This window comes from Antechinus flavipes, chromosome 2, assembly GCF_016432865.1.
Source record: "Antechinus flavipes isolate AdamAnt ecotype Samford, QLD, Australia chromosome 2, AdamAnt_v2, whole genome shotgun sequence".
Classification (NCBI taxonomy): domain Eukaryota; kingdom Metazoa; phylum Chordata; class Mammalia; order Dasyuromorphia; family Dasyuridae; genus Antechinus; species Antechinus flavipes.
The window spans coordinates 456,523,019-456,548,253 of NC_067399.1; the positions used below are offsets into that span (position 1 = coordinate 456,523,019).

At 37.0% G+C, this 25,235-nt stretch overlaps 1 protein-coding gene across 1 annotated transcript in view; it reads left to right on the top strand.

Moving 5' to 3' along the window:
* Positions 1–25,235, top strand: part of PAPPA (pappalysin 1) — a 267,563-nt gene that overhangs the window by 213,891 nt on the left and 28,437 nt on the right. Inside the window, exons 15-18 of the mRNA XM_051979518.1 lie at positions 3,122–3,305; positions 10,564–10,774; positions 11,844–12,015; positions 23,816–23,963. Of these exons, the coding sequence (XP_051835478.1) occupies positions 3,122–3,305; positions 10,564–10,774; positions 11,844–12,015; positions 23,816–23,963 (715 nt within the window). The remainder of the gene's footprint in view (positions 1–3,121; positions 3,306–10,563; positions 10,775–11,843; positions 12,016–23,815; positions 23,964–25,235) is intronic.

Here is a 25,235-nt window from a genome sequence, read left to right on the forward strand (position 1 = left end):
TGTGGGCTATTCTTCCCACTGATAGAGATTATAACACGTCTGTCTTCTCAGCTTATGTGCTTCCTGTAGATTCATGGAAACCAAGCTGAAAAGAACCTCAAAAGCCATCACTCACTTTCGAGATGAGGAAATATGCTCAAAGAAGTTGTTAGTTGCCTAGGATCACTTGGATATTATTAAACATCAGAAGGGGGGTTTGAACCCATGTCCTCTGACTTCAGGGAGAAGATTTTTCACAACACATTCCACTGCTTCTCCTATCAATTTTCCAGAGAGGAGCTATTTGATATACACTAAGAGCCTTGCTATGAATTTTGCCACTATTTCATGGCTATAAGTTCACCTAAGCAGGTGGTGGTATAGTTGCTAAAGCACTGGATCTGGAGTCAGGAAGAACTGAATTCTAAATTCTAAGACACTTACTAGCTGTATGACTTTGGTCAAGTCACTCTATCTCTGGTTTCTTCAGCTTCCTAATCTACCAAATGGTAGTAACAATAACACATAATTCTTAGACTATGTCTAAAGATAAAATTAGACTATATTTGTAAAGTGTTTTTTAATTCTTGAATTACTAAATAAAGGCTGACTGTTGTCATTCTTTTGATCATTAATCATTTGCCATTTGTTGTCCTTGTTCTCACTATGTAAATAGGCCACTTTTTTTCTAAGTCATCCATCATCCTGGCAATGTATTTAATTCAATTCCACAAACATGTATCACTTGCCTGCCATGTCCAAACACTGTGCTGAGCAATAGAAATAAAAAGACACAGATGAAATAGTCCTTGCCTTCAAAGAGCTTACATTCTACAGAGGATTCAAAATTTACAAAAGAAAAGGGAGAAAGAGAGCAAATTGAGGCATCAGAAAGTCTTCCTAATGATAATGTTAGGTAACATACAGATAACATAAAGATAGTTTTTTTTTTTTTTCAGTGTATTTTGGATTGCTTGTTATTATAATTCTTTTATTATATCCTGGCTGTGGCATGGTGGAAACTACACCTGACTTTGAAGTCATGGGAGTGAAAAGACCTCAGCCTGAACTCTACCTCTGAAGTTCACTAACTGTGTTAGCTTGAGAAGATCACTTAAATTGTTTGTCTCACCACTGACCTTGGGGCAAGTCTTGGGGATTTCCATTTCTTCATTTTTAAAAGACGGTTGAACTAGATAGACTTTAAATTTCTATCCAGCTCCAAATTTCTAATCATATTATCTATTCTGTGCTGCCATATACCATCAGCAGGAAAATTTTAATACACATTTACACACACACACACACACACACACACACACACACACACACGTATGTATGTATTTGTATAAAAATGAATTTCCTAAAGAAAATTATTGGTCATTCTCTACTCTTTGTTCATACTTCCTCTCCATATTCACCTCTTTGTAAATTTATATAGTATTCCCTCTATGATCTATTTAACTAGAGAACTCTTAGTGTGTGTGTGTGTGTGTGTGTGTGTGTGTGTGTGTGTGTTGGATTCTGACACACTGGTAGAATTCAGAATCTATATAATGAACTTTTAAATGAATAAAATAAAATATATGGGATTACAAAGGAAATATAATTATTAAAAAATTTAAAAATTAAAATAGATTAAGTTCATGGAACCCAGGTTAAAAACTCCTGATTTGTCTTAAAGACTTTTCTAAGTATAGGGATGGGAGAGTTACTTGCCAATGTATTCTAGTCATATTAGCTCTATCTGACACCTGATGGCAGTCCAGTTCATTCCCTATATTCCCACCCCCAGATTCCTGATGGGACTATTCTCTTCCCTTGTTCAAGAAGCCACAGCTGGTAAATCCTCAGCCCTAGGATATGAGATAGAAAAGGAAGAGGACTAACCACATGCAACTGAAATCCTGGAGGAATTAGACAACAGCATCTAATGACCCAAACCAGGGTTAAGCCAATGAACTGGGACCCTGGTCTCATTAAAAGGGTCCCAAAGTCACTTATGGCACAGCTGCCCAGCCAAGAGAATGGGGCAGCATCTCCTAGCAGCAATGTCAGGGGGATTTAGTCAGGAAGACCTTTCAGGATTTTTCCCAGGGGACCTCTTAGATCTTTGGCTCCAAGAGTCCCCAGAGATGTTATGCATTGCCCCTGGGAACCCTCTGACAGCAATAATGCCAAGGCAGCAGGTAAAGGGGATAAAAGGGAGGGATAGAAAAACAAGAAGAGAGAAGAGATATAGAAAGAAGAAAAAGAGGAAAAGGATGTATAGAATAAGGTATTATAAGGAGAATAATGTTAATAATGACTAACATGTTCATAACAATACATTTCTATAAAACTTTAACTTCACAAAATACTTTTGTAAGAAGTTGGTGTGATAGAGAAATATTACTATCACTATTTTACTATGGAGTAAACTGAGACTCAGAGAAATGATGCAGCTTGATATGATAGTGGAAGAACTAGTATAGGATCATAGATTTAATGCCAGAAGAGACTTTAAAGGCCATCTGATAGTTTAACTTCCTAATTTAAAAAAAAAATGTGGCAACTTTGGTTGAGGGACTTGGTCAAGGTCATCTAGATAGTATTAGGGTGAGATTCAAAACCAGGTCCTCTAATTCTAAAACTTTCCTCTGTATCATGCTGGCACATCTAATGTGTGTTTTTTCCCATTATGCCATTATTAAATGTATACTTGTTGTGTTCTTGGACCCTAAGTTGTCTAACCCTAACATTTATGCCACCTACTGATCTCTTTCAAGATCACTTGAGAATAAAACAATTTACTACCATGCCTAATTTTTTTTTTAAATATAGCTATTTTTAATGCATCAAGGCACATTATCATTGTCTTACTTGATCCTTTGAGACAGGTGGGACAAATAATATGGTCTCCATTTCACAAATGAGGAAACTGAGTCCCAGAAATGAGATAGAATTGAGTTGTCCAAGATCACAGAAGTATTTAATGTCAGAGCTATGTCTAGAACCTTAATTACCTGACTGTCCACAGAACTCACAGCTCTGCACAGTTGTTTCTTCTATTAGACCAAGAATGTCAGATACATTTATACTTACTTCCACTTCCTTCCTTTTTCTTCCCTTTAATACATTCTCTTGTATTTGATCCTTTTAGTCAGGGTCTAGTGTCACTGTTACCTGCACTGAGGGCAAGTGGAACAAGCAGGTATCATGTGAACCTGTGGACTGCGGCATCCCTGACCAGTATCATGTCTACCCAGCTACGTTCTCCTGCCTTGAGGGCACCACATTTGGCAAGAAATGCTCCTTCCAATGTCGCCTCCCAGCTCAGCTGAAAGGTATTGTATATTTACTATGATTCCTTATTTTAGACCATAGGAAGCATTGGAGTACCTTTGAAGGGAGGAAGGGATAAACACATACCCCCTTTTTATGCCTATACATATAGGATATATATTTATGTAGAAAGATGATAGACAAATATATATGGATATATTAATACATACCATTATCTTATCCCTACACACACATACATGTTTTAAATACATATATACATATGTAGAAAACACATGCATATGTGTCTGTCTATATGTAGGCATGCACTCATGTGTTATGTATGCAAGTATATTTTATTTATAATTATGTATATATAAATATATATATAAATATAAATATAAAATTTATAATTAAATAAAATAATAGTGGTGAGCAATAATGAAGCCTTTTTTTTATATTAAAGGCTAATTTGCTGCTGATCTCTCTCAGCTAAGTGCATTTATTTATTTAATACATTGTCCCTGGGTGCCAAGGTAAAAGGCAAAAACAAAAAACAAAAACAAAACATTAAAGAGACTGACAAAGATATTTGTCCCTTGAGATTAGCATGAAATCTAGCGGGGGATACTGTGGGGGAAAGAATAAAATAGAATCTAAACTGGAACATCCACTTATATGGCATTGGAAACTCACTTCCCCTCTGCAGGATCTCAGTTTCCTCAATTATAAAATAAGTGTGTTAAACTTGATCTCTGTTTACTAGCTTCACAGGCTTTTTTCAAGTTTCAGGTAAAATCTAACTTACTACAGGAAGTCTTTCCCAATTCTTCCTTAATTCTAGCACCTTTTCTCTGTTGATTTCAAATTTATCCTGCATATAACTTTATTTGTTTCTATATCTATTCCTTTCAAGTTTTTCTGGTACATAACTTTTACATATTACGTCTCCCATTAGACTGAAAGCTCCTTGAGAGCAAGGATTATCTTTTACTTTTCATTGTAGCCTCAGCACTTGGCACAATGCCTGATAACATATTAGGTGCTTAATAAATATTTATTGATTGAATGACTTGACCAGATGATAAGTAAGATCTCTTCCAGCTCTAACAGCCTACAAGCTCCATATGGTCAGTTATTCTTTGCCTCAAGATTCCTTCCAGTTCTATCATTCTATATCCTAAGATTCTTGGCAGCTCTTACGTCCTGTGCTTCTGTTTTTATTGATGAAATTGTCCCACATAAAGAAAAAAATGAGAAGTGAGGAGCATTTTTTAGAACATTATGTGACAAAAAAAAAAAAAAATCACAGTCTGATTTGACTCTGACCAGAAACATAAAATTGTTCTCAGAGAAACCGAGGCACATAAATCCATCTCTGTCTTGAAGGATTCTTACTTTTATCAGGGAATGCAGAAGATTATGTGGTTAGTTAGCAATTGTCCAAAAACAGTGCTAGGACTAATTGCAAGATTACCTGGAAAACATTTTTTGATGTACTTTGATGATATATTTAATCAATCCATTATCAACTAAAATCCAGAAGGACTGTAGTTATCCCATGCTAAGTGCATTTAGTTCAGTTCTGAACAATTTTATTTACTTTGCTTCAACTCAGTTTATGACTTATAACTGTAAAAGTGTATAGGGAAAATATGAGGAATTATTTTAAAGGTAATAAGTAAAAAGACCAAGAAATGAATCAAGAAACCCTTATCCTGAACTTTCAAAGGTAAGAACTCAGATTGATGTCAGCAAGACTGCTGTGCCACAAAGCCAATGGGATAGCCTCATCAGGATCTGTGTCATATTTTGAGAATGACCTTTAGGTGAAGGACATTTAGTTTATTTCCTTCAAGTATCAAATGGACTTGACTATTTGACAGAGAGACACCTAGTCAAAGAATGTTTGAGACAATTCAATATTGGACATAATGAAACTGAGTCTAAAAAAAAATTGATTCAAGTTGGAAAATTTTAGGGTTCACCTCTAGAAAATAGTTCCATTTTCCTGTCATATGCAATCAAAGACTAACCAACCTTTAGTCTAATCCATAAAATGCTAACTGGAACTAAGCTGGCCTGTGAGGTCAGTATTAGCCTGGGGCCTGAAGTCATTCTCTTCTACTAAAGCCTATGAACTCATTTCAATATAATTCAACAGTTATCGTCCTACAGTAGCAGGAATAAATAACTGGGCTGAAATAACTAAGGAGAGGATAACTTGGAGGTATTGGTGAGGCCTGGAAACTATTGGGAGCACTAACATTACCAACAGGCATTCCCTTTAATCCTCTCTACTCATCTGAACTCCCTAAGACGTGAGGTGTATTAATAACTCCAGACGGAAATCACATTCCTCATCTCAATCAGAGGCCCTGGGGATGGAAGCTGTATAAATTAGCATTGATTATTAGCATTTTTATTTTGGTTAATAATAATTTCTAATCAGAATGATTTTCACCCACCTGGCTGTATCAGCCCCTTTATCCCCATGTTCCCTTCCCATATACTATCTCTCAAGGGGGTGTCAGAGGCCCCCACAATGAAAAAGAGGTCCCTGTGAGAATGATCACCTTGATCATTTATGTTAATTGCTCATATCCTTTCCCCTTAATAATCACACATGGATGCCACTAGGAGAAGTCACCCATTTGAACTGATTGTTGTCTTGAAACATACTGATTATCAATCCCACCTGGTGCTATGTCTTCAAGAGCTAAAGAAAGAGTCCTGCCTGGACTACTTAAAATCAAGGGCAGGAAAGTTTGCCCTCACTAAGATTTGGACTCAGGTGACCCTTCTTCAAATGTCTTTAGGACAGGAGAGTGTAGTGGAGTTCCAAGTCTTCTCTGTTTTCTTCTCCATTTTGCTGAAAGATGCCCCATCATGGGCTAAATACAAGTTTCCTGTCTTTGCCATATGCCCATAAGTGTGTCTAGATGTCCTCTCTCCTAAAAAGTTTCTAGCTCCTCTTTTCTTGCACATGTTTCTTCCTCTACTTGGGACTTAGGACAGGCACAGCTTCCTTGAGCTTTGTACTTGCCCAAGGCAGTAAGGATAGCCCAGTCTGTTTCCAGAATGGGTTATACCTAGCTCCATAAGAAAGTCCAGAGTTCAGTACTTACAATTATTGGGTCTAGTCTGTTGTTACTTCAGATTCCTGGCCTGGTTGCTCATAGCTTTTCCTAAAACTCAGGAATCTCATGTATTCAACTTTAGAAATCATCTAGTCCATTCATTTCTCAGAGGAGAAAACTGAGAGGGCAAGTAACTAACCTACAGTCATACAGTCAATGAAAGTCACAGGTGGGATTTGAAATCAGGTCTTCTGACTCCAGAGCTTGAGTTCTTTGCCTTTAATTCTCCTGACTCCTCATTTCAAGACTCTTAACTTTGCCTTCTTGTCTCCTTTAATGAATTAAATTCACATGGCATTATATTCAGAAAATCCTCTAACCCAAGATCTTAGAAAGATTTCAAAAAAGGTAAAGATGCTCTTTCAATTATTGTTTGCAGAAAGATGTCTTAATCCTCTCTGAATCCTTACCTCCTTTTTTCCCCCCGCCAGTGACTTAATGTTCCTTATACTGACCTCCTCCCCTTCCTTTTCCACCTTAAGTCTCCTAATATAGGAGAGTCATCTGTCCTCTGAGGGTAAAGACATAATATTTGTTTACCAGAGTCAAAAGAGTACTGTCCTGAGGAGTTAGGAGGCCAAGTTGATAGCACCAACTCTGCTACTGTGTGGCCTTGAGCTGGTCACTCTCTCCTTTTTACCCCTCTTCTAGGACCCATGTTCTTTCTTTGTAAAATGAGGGGGTTGGGTAGTTTCTTAGGTTCCTTCTGTAACTAACAGTCTACATTATGATGTTTTATGTTTTAGGGTCCTTTCCGGCTCTGACAGCCTAAGATTCTTGTTTTAGGACAGGATAAAAGGGTGTTCACTGTTACTTTATATAGCTTTAAGGTTTGCACAGTGTTTTGAAGCTCTGTAAGCTTCTGACCTTGCAGGGATGTTTGTATAAATCAATACGTTTTCAGTCATATCAAGTGGGTGAAGATCACAAATCCCTCCCCTTAGATGGGAAGTTGGTGAAATCATAGCTCACCAAAGGACATCAATTTAAGATGCCACTTTAAAAGCTGGGTCATGGGAGGACTTCCTTTGAAGAGGGAACTATGCAGATGTGCCTTTTTTGGGTTTTCTATTATATTTGAGAAAGAACTTGGCATGCTGTCAAGAGCATTGACTTTGGAATGAGCAGACTTGGATTCAAATTCTCATTCTGGCACTTATCAGTTGTGTAATGTTGGATAAGACATTTCATTTCTCTAGACCTTGGTTTCCTCATCTGAAAAAATGAGGGTAACAAAACTTGCCCTGCTTCCTTCAAAGGGTCATTACTTAAATGAGATCATTGATAATAAAACATTTTGTAAACCTTAACATATTATGTAGAAATAACAACTATGATTACATTGGAGATGATCTCTCCAATTTATCTCTCACTCTCTCTAAATTTTTCATTCATACAATTCATTGTATCTCTGACTCTCTATCTTTGTCTCTGTTTCTGTTTTTCTGTGTGTATGTGTGTGTGTGTCCCTCCATCTCTCTCTGTTGCTGTCTCCATCTGTCTCTGTCTCTCTATGTGTCTGTGTCTTCCTGTGTGTCTTCTGTATCTGTCTATTTATCTTTCTATCTCACTCAGTGCTTTGTAGACTTTATTGATTATGACTGTCCATTAGTTTTATTCTCTTTATACATGTAAAAATTTGTAAAATTCAACCATCTAAGTGAAATTGGATTTGCCCACACTTTTACCAGTAAGGTCCAATTTTAATGAACAATTGACATACATTTTGGAATTGCCAAGTAAAGGATAAAGTTTCTTTTTAACTCTTTGCTATACTTGGAATCTACAGATGAGCTATTGGCATACCATCAATATAAAACCAATTTTGTCTATGACATTAATTGTCCTTCCTGCTTCCCTGACCTAGCAACTGAGGAGTTCAACTATGTTTCTTAAGGTGCAACAATCAATTTGAAGCTTTTCTTTCTCTTCATCTTGTTCTTGCTTATTCCTAAATATCTCTCTTCCTTTATTCTGTTCCCTCTTGCCTTTCTTTTCAATTCACTTGCTTTCTTGATTTCCAATGTTCTATTCAGTTTACTGAATGTTTCCTATATATCAATTTAATATTTGGTATTCCAATGATCTGCTTAATCCTCTAATATCAATGAATAAATTTTACTCTTCCCCTTTATGCTATCCTTCACTCATAGAGTTTGGGAGCCTCTCTCTTTCCTGATAGAGCTACTCCTCAGTTTGAATCTTGCTTTTGCTACTTTCTAATTATATGGACTTGGTCAATCACTTAGTCTAAGGTACCTTCCAGGCTAAAATAATTAACTCCAAACTATATTCTCTTTTGTCATTAGTAATCTCCACAGCCCCGTAAAGATTAGGTCAATGGTGTAATCTTGGATTCTTTACTTATGAGGAGGAAAAAACCATGCCAGACCTCTCCCTCAAGCTCACTAATAGTTCATAACCCTCGACACATTCTTGTTATGCTCCATTCCAAGTCCTGCTTGGGCCATGGGCTACTGGGCAGTAGTCTGACCTATGGCCTAGACTCAATGTCTCTACATAATAGAATGTCTGGCTCCAATACCTTCAGTGGTTTCCAGACAATGGTACTAAGTGAACATCACTAGGTAATGAAGTAAGAGAAAAGGAAGTGATTGGAGCATGTAGTCCCTGATGCCCAGGAAGCCTCACCACTTTGCAGGAAACTGAATGAATCACCCTCTCACTCTTGCTGGCTCATCTATTTGTTGACGTCAAACTGTCCAGAGTTTGTAATATAACAGTTCATCAACACAGAAGCATCTGCCGTGTTTGTAGACAGTGGCCTTTATTTCACTCACTGGATGAATCATGCCAGACAAGGAAGAGGAGAAAGAGGGGGGAAAGGAATCAAGTACTAAAGAGGAGCACCTTGCTAATTTGTTAAATGTGCAAAGGAATGAGAAAGGGACAGTACAGCTAAATGGGCAGGAAGATAAAAAATGCTGTGTTGCCTTGAGGGAGATCTGAGCATGATTTAACATAAAAGTAACTAGATTAAACTCAGAAACCTAGGTTTGAAATTTATTTCTTCCTAGTTACTACCTATATGTTCTTCAGCAAGTCATTTCTCTATGGGCCTCAGTTTCCCCAACTATAATGAGTGGATTGGACTAAATAATCTCCAAGTTTCCTTTCAGCTCTAGACCCTATGATCCTTGACTGCCTCTGCAATTGACCTCCCTTTAATCCCTGAATACCCGTGTTTCACATCTTTCCAGCATGGGATGTCTCTTGTAACTTGTCAACACCATTCCTGAATAAGCAAGTGACAAGAAGGATGTTGAGAAATATGAGTTGCTTCTCTCTTGTCTCAGGGAAACTCTGGCCAAGCTGCTTCATTTTATTCTATCATCTAACCAGATAAGGTCAACCTCATTGTATTTTACTTTTATTTGCAAAATCCAAGTCCACTGATAATGGCCAGCACACCTATCAGTACAGACATAGGCTATGTTAGGAAGTGTCATTCATATGGGTCCATCAGTAAGGTTCAGCTCAACATTGAAATTTGAAAATCATTATTTTTAGCAACTCAATTTGAGGGCTACAAAGACTTTGAGATTCCTCTAGAGGCACAGACAAGTCTGCCCAATATATCCGGCCTTTTAGATGAACCCTTAAAAGTACAAGAGAAGGTTTAACTGGTCTTGGTCATAAGCATGCCATTGTAAGATTTGTTAGGAGGTTCTCATTTCAGGGGAGATTACCTGTTCTTGATTGGGCCAGTTACTTCCCCTCTCCTTTCATGGCCTGAGATATCTTTTACATAAAATGATATTTGGGAAGTAGATAACCCTCCAGGGCCACTCAACAGTATAGCAGGATTTTCTATTTGAGAGTCAGGGGACATGGCTTTCTGCTGTAGTCATAACTCTGGTAGATTGCTTCTCTTTTTGACTTTGAGTAAACCATTCTAAAACTATAGACATCAGTTTCCTCTATGATATGATAACTTATAGACTCAATCTTTTCTAAGGTCATTTCTATCTCTAGAATTCCTTATTATGTGACATATTCTATATACTTTATATATTTAACATACTGTCTTTTTTTATTCTAAGGTAAATTTTACGTTTAAAAAAGTTCTAATTTGACAGAATTCATATGATTAATAAAGGTAATATGAAGTTCACTTTCCCATTGATTTCTAATGCTAATTCTAAATATGTCTTCCTAACAGGAAACAATAGCTTCCTGACATGTATGGAAGATGGGTTGTGGTCCTTCCCAGAGGCACTTTGTGAACTGATGTGTTTGGCCCCTCCCATTGTACCCAATGCTGATCTCCAGACTGCTCGATGCCGGGAAGACAAGCACAAAGTGGGCTCCTTTTGCAAGTACAAGTGCAAACCAGGTTACCACGTACCTGGCTCCTCTCGAAAGTCAAAGAAGTAAGTAAAGCTAAAAACATAAGCAGGGGATGTGGAGCAAGAAAAGTTGGTCAGTAGGCATCTGAATCTATTATCATGTGTTAGATGAATACATTATCATACCATCACAAAGAATCTATTATTCCATGTTCTGTTTGGCTTTTAGAATGTAATCAACACAAAAATCAACAACTCTTCACTGAGCACCTATTATGGCAGCAAGCCCTATGCTGTCTTGGGAGCACCAAATGCAAGAGTACCCCCATACAATATTCCTACCTCTTTTGGTCATCCAGTTTCTATTTGAATATTTCCAGAATCAGAAAGCTTGCAACCTCCCCCCAAAATTCATCATATTGCTCGGAATAAATAGAGCTCCTACTTCTTGGTTCTAGTTCTTTCCTCTGGAATTGTCCTCATACTTTTCCTACATGTCACACCTTGACATTTTAAAATCACTATTTTTCTGGAATTCAGTTTCTTCATATATAAAATGAGGGGCTTAGACTATATATGTATATCCTTTTTCTAAGTACCTGAACTTTAAAATAACATTAGCCCAGCAATCATAAATTTAATTTACTGTTTGTAAATCTTTGTTTTACATCAAGACCCTGTCTCCTTTGAATTGAGGAAGACCGCTATGGAGTAGCAGAAAGAACCTTAGATTTGGAGATAGAAAACCTAAGTTCAAATTTTGTCTTTATTTCTTTCTACCCGCATGATTCTGGGCAAATTTCTTAAATTCTTTAAACTTCAGTTTCTTCATCTGAAAAATGAACTAGACAATTGCTAATCAGTCTAATTCAGTCTAATCAGTCTAAGTCATAAAACCATATGAGTTAGTAGACAAATATTGTCATTCATCATCCACTCCAACATAGGAGTTGGCAAATTCTTTATGAGGATAGCTAGACCAAACTTACTTCACAGATACTTACAATGTTATGTGTATTCCTTGGAGTTTGACATTCAGATTTGAATGTTTTAGATAAGAAATTTAGACAATCAATCATTCATTCCAAAACATTAAGTACTTTCTGCGTGCAAGGCATTCATTCAGATAATTCTTCTCATTTCTTCCTGGAAGACGGGCTTTTAAGATCCAATGTACCCAAGATGGCAGCTGGCTGGAGGGAGCCTGTGTACCTGTAACATGTGACCCACCCCCACCTAAGTTCCATGGGCTGTACCAGTGTACCAATGGTTTCCAGTTCAACAGTGAGTGCAGGATCAAGTGTGAGGAGAGTGACATTTCTTCGGTAAGTGCCTTCATCCATTTACTTAACTTCGGTTTGCCTCACTTAAACTCTATTTTTCTCAATTATTCAATGTGAACAATTATATCATTTTCTTTACTAGATTGTTGTGAGGATTGAGTGAGATAATATTTGTAAAATGTTTCACACAGTGCCTGGCATATAGTAGATATTTTTAAAATGCTTATACCCTTCTCTATTTCTTGATTCAATTAACATTTATTAAGTGGCTAGTGTGAGTGGAGCACCATCTTGTCCTTCCTGCTCATCACAGAACCAAGAGTATAGGATTGTTTTCTTAAGTTTTTCTTTCCTTTTTTTTTTTTTTTGATGTTTTAAAGTGTAAGCTCACTTCTTTTATGAATTGTTCCCTGACTATAGCCCTCAGTGATATCCTCACTCCTCTGAGTGCCTAGAAAACTTATATTCATTATAGCAAGGCTTATCTTATTGTATTTCATGGCATTGTGGGATTCTTTAGAAGGATGTGAGAGTACCATGAGTATATTTCACAAGTGTTCAGAAAATCTAAATACTTCTATAAATCCTGTGTCAAATAGACTTCTATTAAGGGAGTTTATTATTGGCTGATAAAAGTGATGATGGTGGTGGTGGTGGTTTTACTTGAATTTATGTTGTAACTGGAAGCAGAAAACCTAAAATTGAATCCTCATTTTGCTGCTTATTGCTTATATGACTTTGCCCAAGTCTTCCCACTCTCCTGACCTCATTTTCCTTATCTGTAAAATACAGATTTGACTAAATGACCATTATGGTTCCTTCCAATTCTAAGGTTGCGATAATAATTGATGTTGATTGGGATAATATGATTATGATAAAACAATCAACAATTTTATATTGAATGCTTCTTATATTCCGCCCTATAGTTAGTACCATGCAGAAGATAATTAAAACATAGTCCTTGATTACAAAGCTTATAATGTATCTGGAAAAAGCATAAATAGCTCATGTGAACTAACAATTTAAGTACTAAAAGATGAGATAATGAATCCAAGTTCCATGGAAGTTAAAAGGAGGTTGAATTCCATATGGCTAAGAGTGGTCAGGGGAGGCTTTATGAACTAGGTAGAAATTTAAGTTGAGCCATGAAAAATGGGAAGAATCTAATCATTAAAAGAGAGAGACACAGAAGATATTCCAGAAGGGGAGAACAATTGGAACTAAGGCCCAGAGTTGGGGAATAGTAAGTCATAAATAGGGGAACTGGAAATAGGCAGGAAAATAGGCATACATAGGAAAAATCATGGAAGGTTATTTAGATAAGTTGTTCTGAAAGCCAGCCAGAAGAGTTTTGACTTAATACAGTAGACTAGTGGTATCAAATAAACAGAAATGGGGGCCAATAAACCATGCCTAAAAATCCCTGTGGGCCACATATTGATTTAGAAAACCACACATGTTTATATGTCTCTTTAAAAAAATTAATACTTCAACATGTTAAAATCAGATAAGAACTACATTTTAATCTGGTTCAGCCCCATTCAGAAGTGTGGTGGACCGCATGTGGCTTTGTGGGCCACATGTGGCCTGTGGGCCACATGTTTAACACCTGTGGTCAGCTATAGGAAGCCATTGTTCATTTCTTAGATGGGAGATGTCATAATAAAAAGAATAATTTAGGGAGATTAGTCTGACAGCAAAAAGTTGAATAAATAAATTATTTTTCCCTTAATTTTTTTTGAATATTTTATTTTTCCCAATTACATATGAAAACAATTTTTAACATTTATTTTTTAAAATTTTGAGTTCCAAATTCTCTTCCTGTCCACCCCTTCTCCCTTGCCAAGATGGTAAGCAATTTGATATAGGTTATACATGTGCAATCATGCAAAATGCATTTCCATATTAGTCATGTTGTGAAAGAAAACAAACCAAAACAAAACCATCAAAAAAAAATAAAATAAAGTGAAAAATAGTATGCTTCAATTTGCATTTACATTCCTACAGTTCTTTCTCTGGAGGAGAATAATATTTTTCATCATGAGTCGTTTTGTATTGTTTTGGATTATTGTATTACTGATAATAGCTAAGTCATTCACAGTTGCTGTTATTGTAGATGAGCTTCTACTGGGTCTGCTCACTTCACTTTGCATCAGTTCATATAAATCATTCCATGTTTTTTCTTAAATCATCCTGTTTGTCATTTCTCATAGCATAATAGCATTCCATCACAATTATATACCACAACTTATTCAGCTATTTCCCATCTGATAAACATCCTTTCAATTTCCAGTTCTCTGCCACCACAAAAAGAGCTGCTATAAATGTTTGTATAAGCAGATCCTTTTCCCTTTGGACACATTTTATAGAATTTTTAATTTTTCAAAATGCTTTCAAATACATTTTTCATTTACTCTCAATCCACCCCTGTGAAGTAACCTTGATAAAATATCATTGTCCCTATTTTGAAGTTGAAGATCATAGAGTTTAGAACATCAAATGACTTTAGAGGTAATAAAGCCTAACATTTTCTCCATCCTCCCTTTTACCAGTGAGGAAACTGAAGTTAGACCCCAAAGAAAAAAATTGTAATTTTCCAAGATAAGAGTATCATAGCCATGTACTGCAACCTCACTATAAAATGACTGGAGATCAGTGGGGTATATGAAACATTTAAGAATTTGCAAGATTACTAGGTTATATTTCTAATAAGAAGTAACCCAGCCTTTCAACTCCTAATATAAAAAAGCTGAAATCATTAATTTTAGAGTTAAAAAAAAAGATTTTAATCATAGCGAAATTTTTTTTTTTTAACAGAGGAAACAACTATTGATCATAGGAGGGAAGTGATTTGTCATAGTGCCATAGCCATAACTGTGGATTTCACTTACATCAGGGCAACAAAGTAAAATATCTCATTGTTTGGTTTTGTAGAAAACAAAAATTCACAAGTATTTTGATTCTGCTTCGTGGCAGAGTGGAATGCTGCCCATTAACTTGCTAGCCTCTTGCTTGGTTTCAGGAAGTACATTTCCTCCTTAATTTAGAGGCAGCAATTTGGGTAAGATGCCAAAATGTATCTTAACATAAGATCATAAATGTAGGACTGGGAGAGATATTAACAGTCCTCTTCTCTCCCTGCATTTTGCAGATGAATTGACTGAGGCCGTGACAGAGCAAATTACTTGCCCAGGTTCATGTGCATAGTAAGGCACAGTGCCAGGACTCAAATCCAGTCTCTTTGACTTCTAAGCTAGTGTTCTTTCCTATTACCACATTACATTTCTACTCAAACTCATCCTAACTTCTACAAGTAGAGTTCATGGGATGGTTGGTCATTCTGGAGACTTATGATTGCACCTATACTTCATCAATAAAAAGAGACACACAATGGTGAATAGAAGAAGAAAATGATTGATTCTTTAGAAAGTCATGCAAAGCATACATCCCAAATTATATATGGCCTTTTAGTTCAAGTTCAAGTGCCAATCACAACTGAATTTAGCAATAAGTATCCAATCAAAATGCTATGTTCTTGTTGAACTTAAAGTTCAATAAGACTGGGTCTAACTCAATTCTATTAGCTCAGCCCCAAATAGACTAAAATTGGTTATTTAGTCTCTGTGGATCAAGCCTCCAGATTTTTTTTTATTTGATTGGCTGGTATGTGCAACTCAAAAATCCTTGAGTGTAATGAATATGTGTATTTATGGGCATAAGCACGTGTACATACCAAGAAGGAAGAAAGAGGGCAAAGGACAGAGGCAGGAAGGGATGGATGCCATGATCCCCTTAGACTGCTTACAGAAAAAAATGTTAGTAAGTGTTACACAAGCCGCTGTAGCAGCAAGGCCAAATAATATTCTGGCCGTGGTCATGTTATCAAACTGAAACCCAGTCTGTCTGAAGGCTGCCAAGTTACTTTCATGGCCAGCTTGTATTTAAAGAGAGGAAAATGTAAATTTATCGGAGGACTACAGAAGGGCTGTTTGGCAATATGAGCAGGAACCTGGAAGCAGGAGAGCAGGGTATCGCTTGTCAGTTCAAAGAATGAAGCACTCCTTGCCAAATGGCTTCTAATACAATTGACATTTCTGAGGTTATTCTGAAAATGAATTTCCTCTACCCTCAGACCAACAACCTGAGAGCCAATTCTAGTATTCACCTCAGATTCCCTCTTGCTGCCTGTAAACACAGTACATGCGGATAGTACGGGACATTCAAAACCCAATCTCCTCTATCTCGCCAGCTCCTCTATTCTGGACACTGGGAAGCGTGCCTTGTTTCAAACATGCAGGATATATTGGGCTGTGTTTTTAACTTTTCCAAATGCTTTACTACATACTATTAAAAAATTTCATGTTTAGTAGCCATGTATGCATGGTTAAAATGGAAACAACCACTATTGCACACATTTACCCCAGTCTTGTGTTAAAGATGGCATTTAAACTAAACATTTCTGAAAGTTTTATTCTCAAGCAAACACTCTTTTTCTTCTTCCCTCCCACTTTACCATTTCTTTCTTTATTACATAACTCTCTAGAAGTTTATTATAGGCCCATAGGATTTAGAAGTAGAATAAAGCTCAGAGATCATGAGGATCTTTACACATGAGAAAATTGAGACTTAGAGAGAAGTGTGTTGTCCAATCTGACAGCTAGTAAATGAGAGGCAGGAGGTTTGGATGTAATGAACACTGACCTTGGAGGCAGAGAACCTGGGTTTCGAATCCACATCTGTCATAACTGATTATTTGTGTAATCAGGCAGATCACTTAACAACTCTGGACCTCTCTAAAATGAAAATGCTGGACTGGATAGCCTTGAAGGTTCCTGGCAGTTCTAGAACTAGGATCATATGAAAGAGCAAAACTAGGATCTGAACCAGAGGCCTTTAATATCCAAATCCAGTGTTCCTTCCATTGTCCAGAAACACGGCTTCTTATATGAACGGTTTGGGGTTTCTGCTGCTCAGAACTTCACTTCTCACTGCCTGAGCCCACTGGAGGAGAAAGTACAGGGAACAAGCATTTTCTATCTGGGATATTTCATATTAGAACTGTAGTTCAGTTTGATGGCAGTCTAGTTCCTATGTGTGATTTTGTTACCATAAAGAACTCCCTGTATGTAAAATCCCTTACTCATTCAGATTCAGCAACTCATCTCTAAATTACAGTATTAGAGAGTTGGCTTGAACATTGAGAGGTCAAGTGACTTGCCTATGGTCACACAGCTGGTATGTATCAGAGACAGGGATTGAACCCAAATCTTCATGACACTAAAGTTGGCTGTCTATCCACTCTTCCATGCTGGCTCTCTTAGACATGCTTTTTTTGTCTGGGTTCCTGTATGATGTAGTGAATTATCTGAGCTCTGGTTACATCTGCTTGTCTCAAACCAGGCCTTAAAAACAAAAGACTTTGCTCTGATAATATTACATTTGACCCAGAATCCTTTGATGAGGTTTGAGTCTGATACAGTATATTACAAAGGCAATGAGTATATCCTGTACCATTGTGCTGTAGGCAAAAGCACAGGGTCCTGGCTCTGACTGTAATCAGCCATGTGGCTTTGGGCAGGTCATTTCTCTTCTTAGCCTCAGCTTCCTCCTCTATAAGATGCAGACATTAGATTCTAATTCTAATTCTAGTTCTAATTCTAATGTCTTAAGAAGTGTGTGTGGAGAGATTAGAAAACAGCTCTTTCTCTGATGCTCTGGTTAATCATGTCTGAGCTCTCTCTTATTCTTACTGCAAAAATAGGAGCCTGTGTTGCTTCACCAAAAGTTAATTTATTCTCCCTTATTATCTCTTCTCTTAAGCTGATTGATAATCCCTCCCCAATGGATGGTAGATTCTAGAAAACAGGAAAGAAGTAAGAACATAAGTTGTTTTATTCAATAGTTAGGAAGAAGACAATGAGTGGTAGGGCATAGATTCAAATTCAACTTTTGTAACTTCTTGTCTATGAGAATTTGGGCAGATCATTTAATCTGTTTCCTTATTTTTTAAAAGGAAGAGATTGGACTAAATGATCTAAGCTACCTCTCAATTCGACTATTCTCAGTTGATTTTTTAAAAATTCTTTTTTGTTATTCCCTTAGCACCCAGGCACAGGCAGAATAGTCTATATTTTGGGATAGTGGGGTTGAGACCTGTGATATTCATAGTATTGGGATTACCCTATGAAATAACCAATGCAGCTTGGCAACTTATGTTCTCAGGGCCGCTGAGATTTGAAATGATTGACTAAGGCACATGGATAAGTTGTAGAATTGGGTTTCAAACCCAAGTCCTCTCACACCAAAAACATTACTCTTTGTCCTTGGCACACAGGCAAATTGTAAATGATTCCTGAATTAAATTCTAAAGATCCTTCCCGTGTTAATAATCCATGATCCTACAAATAAGAAGAAAAATCCTAAATGAAATCCACAGTATTTACATCCTGGGGTGATGGAAAGAGCAGTGGCTTTGGAATTAAGGGAGCTAGGTTTGGATCTCAGCTTGGCCATTCAATACCTACATAATCTTGGCCAAATTATCTTCTCAATTTCCTCATCCATAAATTAATTGCTAGGTTCCTTTTAAGTTCTAAATCTATGACTCTGTGACCAAGAAGGTATGTTCCAAATTAAACCATCATAAAAGACATCATAAAACATCATAAAAGAACCCCAGTTCTTGAATTAAAAAGCATAAGATAGAAATCTTGTTATAGAAGTGGGAAGGAGGGGAAGAGATTGGAATATGAACATTCCAAGAAACTTGAATAGTTCACTTTCTGTTATAATAAAACTGGTGGTGTGACAGAGGTATATATATTACATGTAATCAACCACAGTCCATGGTATGGGAGCAGGGTGAAGGTGGAAGTCATTTGGAAGCTATGGAGAAATCAGTCTTTTACTCAAGAATAAAGTGATTTCAGGAAATGTTCTCTGGTTATCAGAACCATGTTACTCCTCAGAATAACTTGTACCCTTCCATCCAAATCTTGAGGATCATTTCCATAGAAAATGATTACCCTAAGCAAAGATATTTATAAAACCTTCAGAAAACATAAGGACAAAATATGTAATAAAGTAGGGATGGAGGGGGAGATATTGACTATAGCTTACCCAAAAAAGATGTAAATTATTTTAGGAATAAAACTTGTGTTATGTTTCTGGTCATAGTATGTGATAATATATACTTGTACCCATAGAAGAAACTCATGTTTGCTTGGCATTGGAATCCTTAAGGATCAACCATGAATCAAAAATCCATCCCTAGAAAGGAGCCATAAAGGCCATCAAATCTAATCCTTTTCTTTTTACAGATGAGTAAACTGATACTCCAAGTTAAGTGACAGATAATTATACTTTGAAACCATCTCCTCTGTCTTAAACCCAGGTCTCTTTCCATTATAGGTGATTCACCTTGACAGTAGAAATCTTGGTGCTCATTACAAACCATAGGATATTTGGTACTGGGCAGAACAGGGATAGAAATTTCTGACAGACTGAGAGACTAGGAAAAGTGATTTCCCTAAGAGAGATTTTAATAAGCTATCAGGAAGAACGAGGGGTAGGCAATGTGAGATTCTGAAATGTATCTGGCCCATTTTGGAAATCACAAAAAGGTTTCCTATGATGGCATTTTCACCTAGTTTGAAATCCCCTTCCTCCTTACACACACACACACACACACACACACACACACACACACACACACCACATCACACCACACCATTCCCTTCCCATTTTGTTGATTCATGCTGAAGTTCCTGTGAATTTATGATATCCTAGGCATTGGGAAATGAGAAGGGACTATAGGGGAGAGAAAAGTCATGTGGTTACTGAATTGGTGAAAGGTCCACAAAAAAAAAAAAGATTGCCCTTAAATCTGCCCAGAAAGTGCCATGAGGCTAAGAAAATTATAGCATTATATGGAAACAAGTTTTTTATAACTTCTCATGTGTATAATCAATATCAAAGTGCCTTCTTAAGGAAAGAGAAGATAGGCAAAAGGAAAAGAATTTAGAACCCAAAATTAACAGAAAAAAGAACATGAATTTTTTACATTATTGGGAAATATTTAATAAAATAAATAAAAACATATATGTTAAAGAGGAAGAAAAAAAAATCATAGCATTTTGCGGTTAAAGTTTGAATAATTTAGGGAGTCTCTAGTCCAACTGCCTCATTTTCCAGAGGAAGGAATTGAGGCTCAGATAGGAATAGTGAATTTTCCTGTAGTACCCCACCTACTCAGAGACAGAATCAGCATTCCTGATTCCTTTTGTTATTGTTTTCCCCTTCATGAGAAAGAAGCCCCACTTTCCTTAGTTTTCTATAGCCTATAGCAATAATAAAAATCAGAATTTATGTAATCCTTTATGATTTGCAAATGAAAGTTAGGAAGCATGTATGAGATAATGGAAAGAGCTCTAGATTTAGATTCAAGAAACTCAGTTTCACTCCTGTTTATTACTTAGTACTTGTGTAATCATCAACTATAATAACAACTAATCATAATCATAATAATCATATCTATCATCATAATATCTAGCACGTACATAACACTTTAAGATTTGCAAAGCATTTTACAAATACTTTCTCAGTTTATTCTCACAACAGTTCTAGGATGTAGGTACTATTATCATCCTTTCTTTACAAATTAAAAACTGAGGTAAATACAAGTTAAGTTACTTATCCAAGTTCATGTAGCAAGGAGTTTCTAAGGATGGATTTGAATTCAAGTGTTTTAACTCCAAGCTCTACATTCTACTTCAGAATCTAGCTGCCTCCAATCAATCATACAACCTCAGTGAACTTGGTTTTCTTCCTGTAAAGTGGGAATAATAGTTGTGCATTCTTTTCCCCATAGTACTTTATGGATTATAGAGTGCTATAGGAATAGGAACTCTTATATGAACCAATTCTGTACTCTTTAAATGGTCAAGGAGTAGCCTTCTGGTGACCTACCACCAATCTAGAAAATTCTCCTCAGATCTTTCCATTATCTTATTCCCAAGAAACATACTTTATATACTTCTCAGGTCCTTACTTAAGTTAAAATGGTTTGAAATTATCATAGTAGAATCCAAGTTAGGGTTTAGTCTCTCTGCTACAAATTTGATTTCAGGGCCAGCTTTGTCCCAGATTATGCTGAGGTCTGCAAACCTTTTAAGATCTGTGGGCCAAACTCAGGGGAGATCTGAGCCAAGTTTCCAGGAAAATTGGGGACGATTTTTGGTTTCTGAGAGAAACCAGGAGAATCTTGGGGATGTGGGCCCAGCTGGGGGTCAGTGAGAGTCTGGGGTTTGCTAATGTCTGAGATACAAAGCTTGTAAGGAGAGAACCCACGTGAACCCACATAAACTGACATGAGTTCACACAGAACCTTTGGGATTCAAAGCCATGAAGTTCCCTGCAGCTGTGTGTTCAGGAAGGCCACCCTATGCTTCAATGCCAGACACATTTCGACTAATAATACTGCCGAGTGACCATACTTCCTGGACCTTCTCCTGTTGGCCTGTGGGAGTTAGAGCAAGAGGCCCCCTTTCTCTCTCAAATCCTGTTTCCTCTCAGCTGTTTTATAATCATAGAATCATAATCATAAAATGTTGGAGCTGAAGAGAACCTTAGAGATCAAATTCAACACCCTAATTTTATTTTTATGCCTATTAATCACTCTAATAAGACATTAAAAGTTTACAAAGAGCTTTCCTTACAATAACGCTGTAATCTGGATAGTATAATCATTACTATTCCCATTTTACAGATGAGAAAACAGAAGCCCCAACATGACAATGACTGGAACATGACATGGATACAAGCTGATACAATGAGCTAGTTCTATAATTCTGCTTAGCAGGCCAGTGTTGCAAGTCCGTAGTCCATATAAGTACTCTGACGCTCTGTAGACTGCTATGATATAGAAGACCGACAATTGTATTAGTGAAGGCCTGGGTTCAATTTCCATATCATCATTTATTTGCTTTAAACCTTGAACTAATCACTCAAGTGATCTGAATCTCAATTTTCTAATCTTGGAAATGGGAACAATAATAACATGTGTCATAGATTTGTGAGAATCAAATAAGATTGTTGTCACTGTTGATATTGTGTTGTTCTAGTCATGTCTGACTGTGCTACCATTTGGGCTTTTCTTGGCAAAGATACTATGGTGGTTTGTCATTTCCTTTTCCAGTTCATTTTACAGATGAGAAAACCGAGAAAAACAGGGTTAAAAGACTTGCCTAGGGTCACATAGCTAGTAGGTTGTCTGAGACTGGATTGAACTTGGATTCTCCTGACTACAGAGACAGTTCTCTATCCACTGTGCTACCTTAAATAAGATGATTTATACATAATACCTTGCAAATATTGTGGCAATATACAAGAGTCAGTTATTAGTATGACCCTTATGTGTTACCAATGTTTTTGCTTTTCCTCACTGTTTATTCTGGGAAGCTTCAGTCAATAAAATGGCTTCAGGCAGCCAGAAGAACAAACTGGAGATGAAACATGGCTCTCCTGACATAGAGTGGACATATTCTTCCCATCTTAGTTCTACTCACAGAATCGTAGAGAAAGAAACCTAAATAAACATTTAGCCCAATCCACATAGGAAGGAACCAATACTCTTACATACCTGTCAAGTGCTTTTCTAGTTTCTGCCTGAAGATTGCCAAAGAGGAGAAGCTCATCTCACTGACATTAAATGCCAAGTTAGTTCATATCATCTTTCTTCCCATTGGTTATAGCTTTATTTAATATTTTAATTTAAAAACTTCTAGCTAAACACTGATTAAAGTAGTCTAAGGAAATAATTAGGTGTCTAATTATACCAAATTTCCCATTCATTGAGGGGAAGAAGACATCAATATCTCCTGGAAGTCTCAATTCTGTCACCTTCCTATTCTTGCTAGTATTTCTTTCACTTTTATTTTCTTTACATACCTAATAATATGCTTTGTATACTGTAGGTATTAAATACATATTCTAATCAACTAAGAATTTTGTTGTCCATGTCCCACCCTAGGAGGGAGACAAGGTAAGGTAATCCTCCCCAATATAGGAAACTAGATCAGAGAGGTTAAATGAATAAGAAATTTGTTGGAGATAGAGATATCCATGGTTGCTCCAATCTGTGGGGGGGAAAATGGCAAACTTCCCTTGCCTTCTTAGGAAATCCCAAAGAATTGACTTAATTGTTGGTTTGATCAGTATAAAGCCATTATACAGAGAGAAACTGTCATTACAAATCCAGGCAATTGTATTTATGGAAAAAATAATACTTGTGTACTAGGAAATGGGCTAAGAGACATTCAAAGTGCAACTCCTATAAAGTTCATTTGGATTTCTATCAAGAGAGTTACCTGAATGAAAAATTAAGTGGATAATTGAACATTCCTTTTCTCTATTAGAACTTATGCTCCTTGAAGACATGTTAACTTTTACTTAAACTTTGCATCTTTCCCTCCCCTGACAGTTGGTGTCATGGTGGATAAAGTGATGGGCTGAAAGTCAGGGAGCTCTGACCTTCAATTAACCCTGTACAAGTAGCTTCCCCTCTGTCTGCCTCAGTTTCCTCAACTGTAAAATGGAGTTAATGATAACATTTACCTCTTAGGATTGTTGTGAATATCAAATGAGATAAAATTTATTAAAAAATGTTTAGCCCAGTGCTTGACACATAGTAAAATGCTATAGAGATGCTCATTTCCTCCCTGCAGACTCCATGAGGACAGAGCCTGTTTTGTTCCTGTCTTCATATCCCCATAACTTAGTGCAGCATCCGACATTTAGTAATGACTAATGAAAACTTGTTGATTGATTGTTCTCTGAATCTCAGGGTCGTGGGAGTAATGTGATTCATTGCCGAAAAGATGGTACTTGGAGTGGGTCATTCCATGTCTGCAAAGAGATGCATGGCCAGTGTTCCCTACCTGATCAACTCAACATCAATCTCAAGTTGCAGTGCTCTGGTGGCTATGAAATAGGTATGAGATGGTGGAGGGGTGGTGATGGTGCTGTGGATATGGATAGAAATTCTCCCCTTTTCTTTCCCCCTAGTTCAGTGGGATTGGTCCTATGAAATAGGGTTGCTATGGGGAGGGTTTATTGCTAATTTACTCGATACTTGAAGAGCAGAGCTCCTGGTACACCTCAGGATGCCCCTTTGAATGCCCCTCATCAAAGGATCCCTTTGTCATAAATAGCTTCTCCTTTTGGCAACTCCTCCTAAATACATTCCATCTCAGCCTTCCTATTTCTACTTTTTTTCCTCTGATAGCATTTAGAGAGCCAGCATTAAACAAAGTCCTATATAGACATGGGACTTGGTATATGGTGTTAGGTATGGCTCAATGCCTAGTTTCTGCCATATTAGTTTCCAATTTTCCCAGCAGTTTTTGTCAAATAGTGAATTCTTATCCCAAAAGCTGGGGTTTTTAGGTTTGTCAAACACGAGATTGCTAGTCATCGACTATTTTATCCTGTGAATCTAATCTATTCCACTGATTGACTACTGTTATTTCTTAGCCAGTACCAAATGGTTTTGATGACTGCTGCTTTATAATATAGTTTTAAATTTGGTACAGATCCACCTTCATTGGCATTTTTTTCATTAATTCTCTTGAAATTCTTGATCTTTTGTTCTTCCAGATGAATTTTGGTCCTCAGATAAGAGATTATATAGAATCTTGGTTAGAGAAGGGAACTTCAAGATTATCTACTCTAAATTCCTACCCAGGGCAGGATTCGGCATCCCTAACAGATGGGTTGAATTCAGTGAAGCCATACCTGTCTGTGTATTGGCTATGAAGAGTAAAATCACTAATTAAGGCTGATGAAAAGCTTGGAGAAGAGGAAGTACTTTTAATGTGGATAAAGTGAATACATAAACATGCAGAGACATGGTTACACTTAAACTTAGGGCATCTCCCACCCTCCCAGAACCTTGTGGGTGGCCATACCCACACTCCTCATGGCTGACTCTTACAATTTTCATCATCTGTAAAAAGTGAGGGTGGTGGTAAGAAGGAAAAGGGCAGCTAGTGGCACAGTGAGCCTGAAGTGAGGCAGACCTAGCCTAAGTTCAGATCTGGCTGTGTGAACCTAATCAAGTCATTTTACCCAGTTTGCTTCAGTTTCTTTCTCTGTAAAATGAGTTGAAAAAAGAAATGGAAACCTTTCCAGTATCTTTGCCAAGGAAACCACAAATGAGTCCATGAAGAGTTGGATCGGACTGAAATAGATATAGCTGAATAACA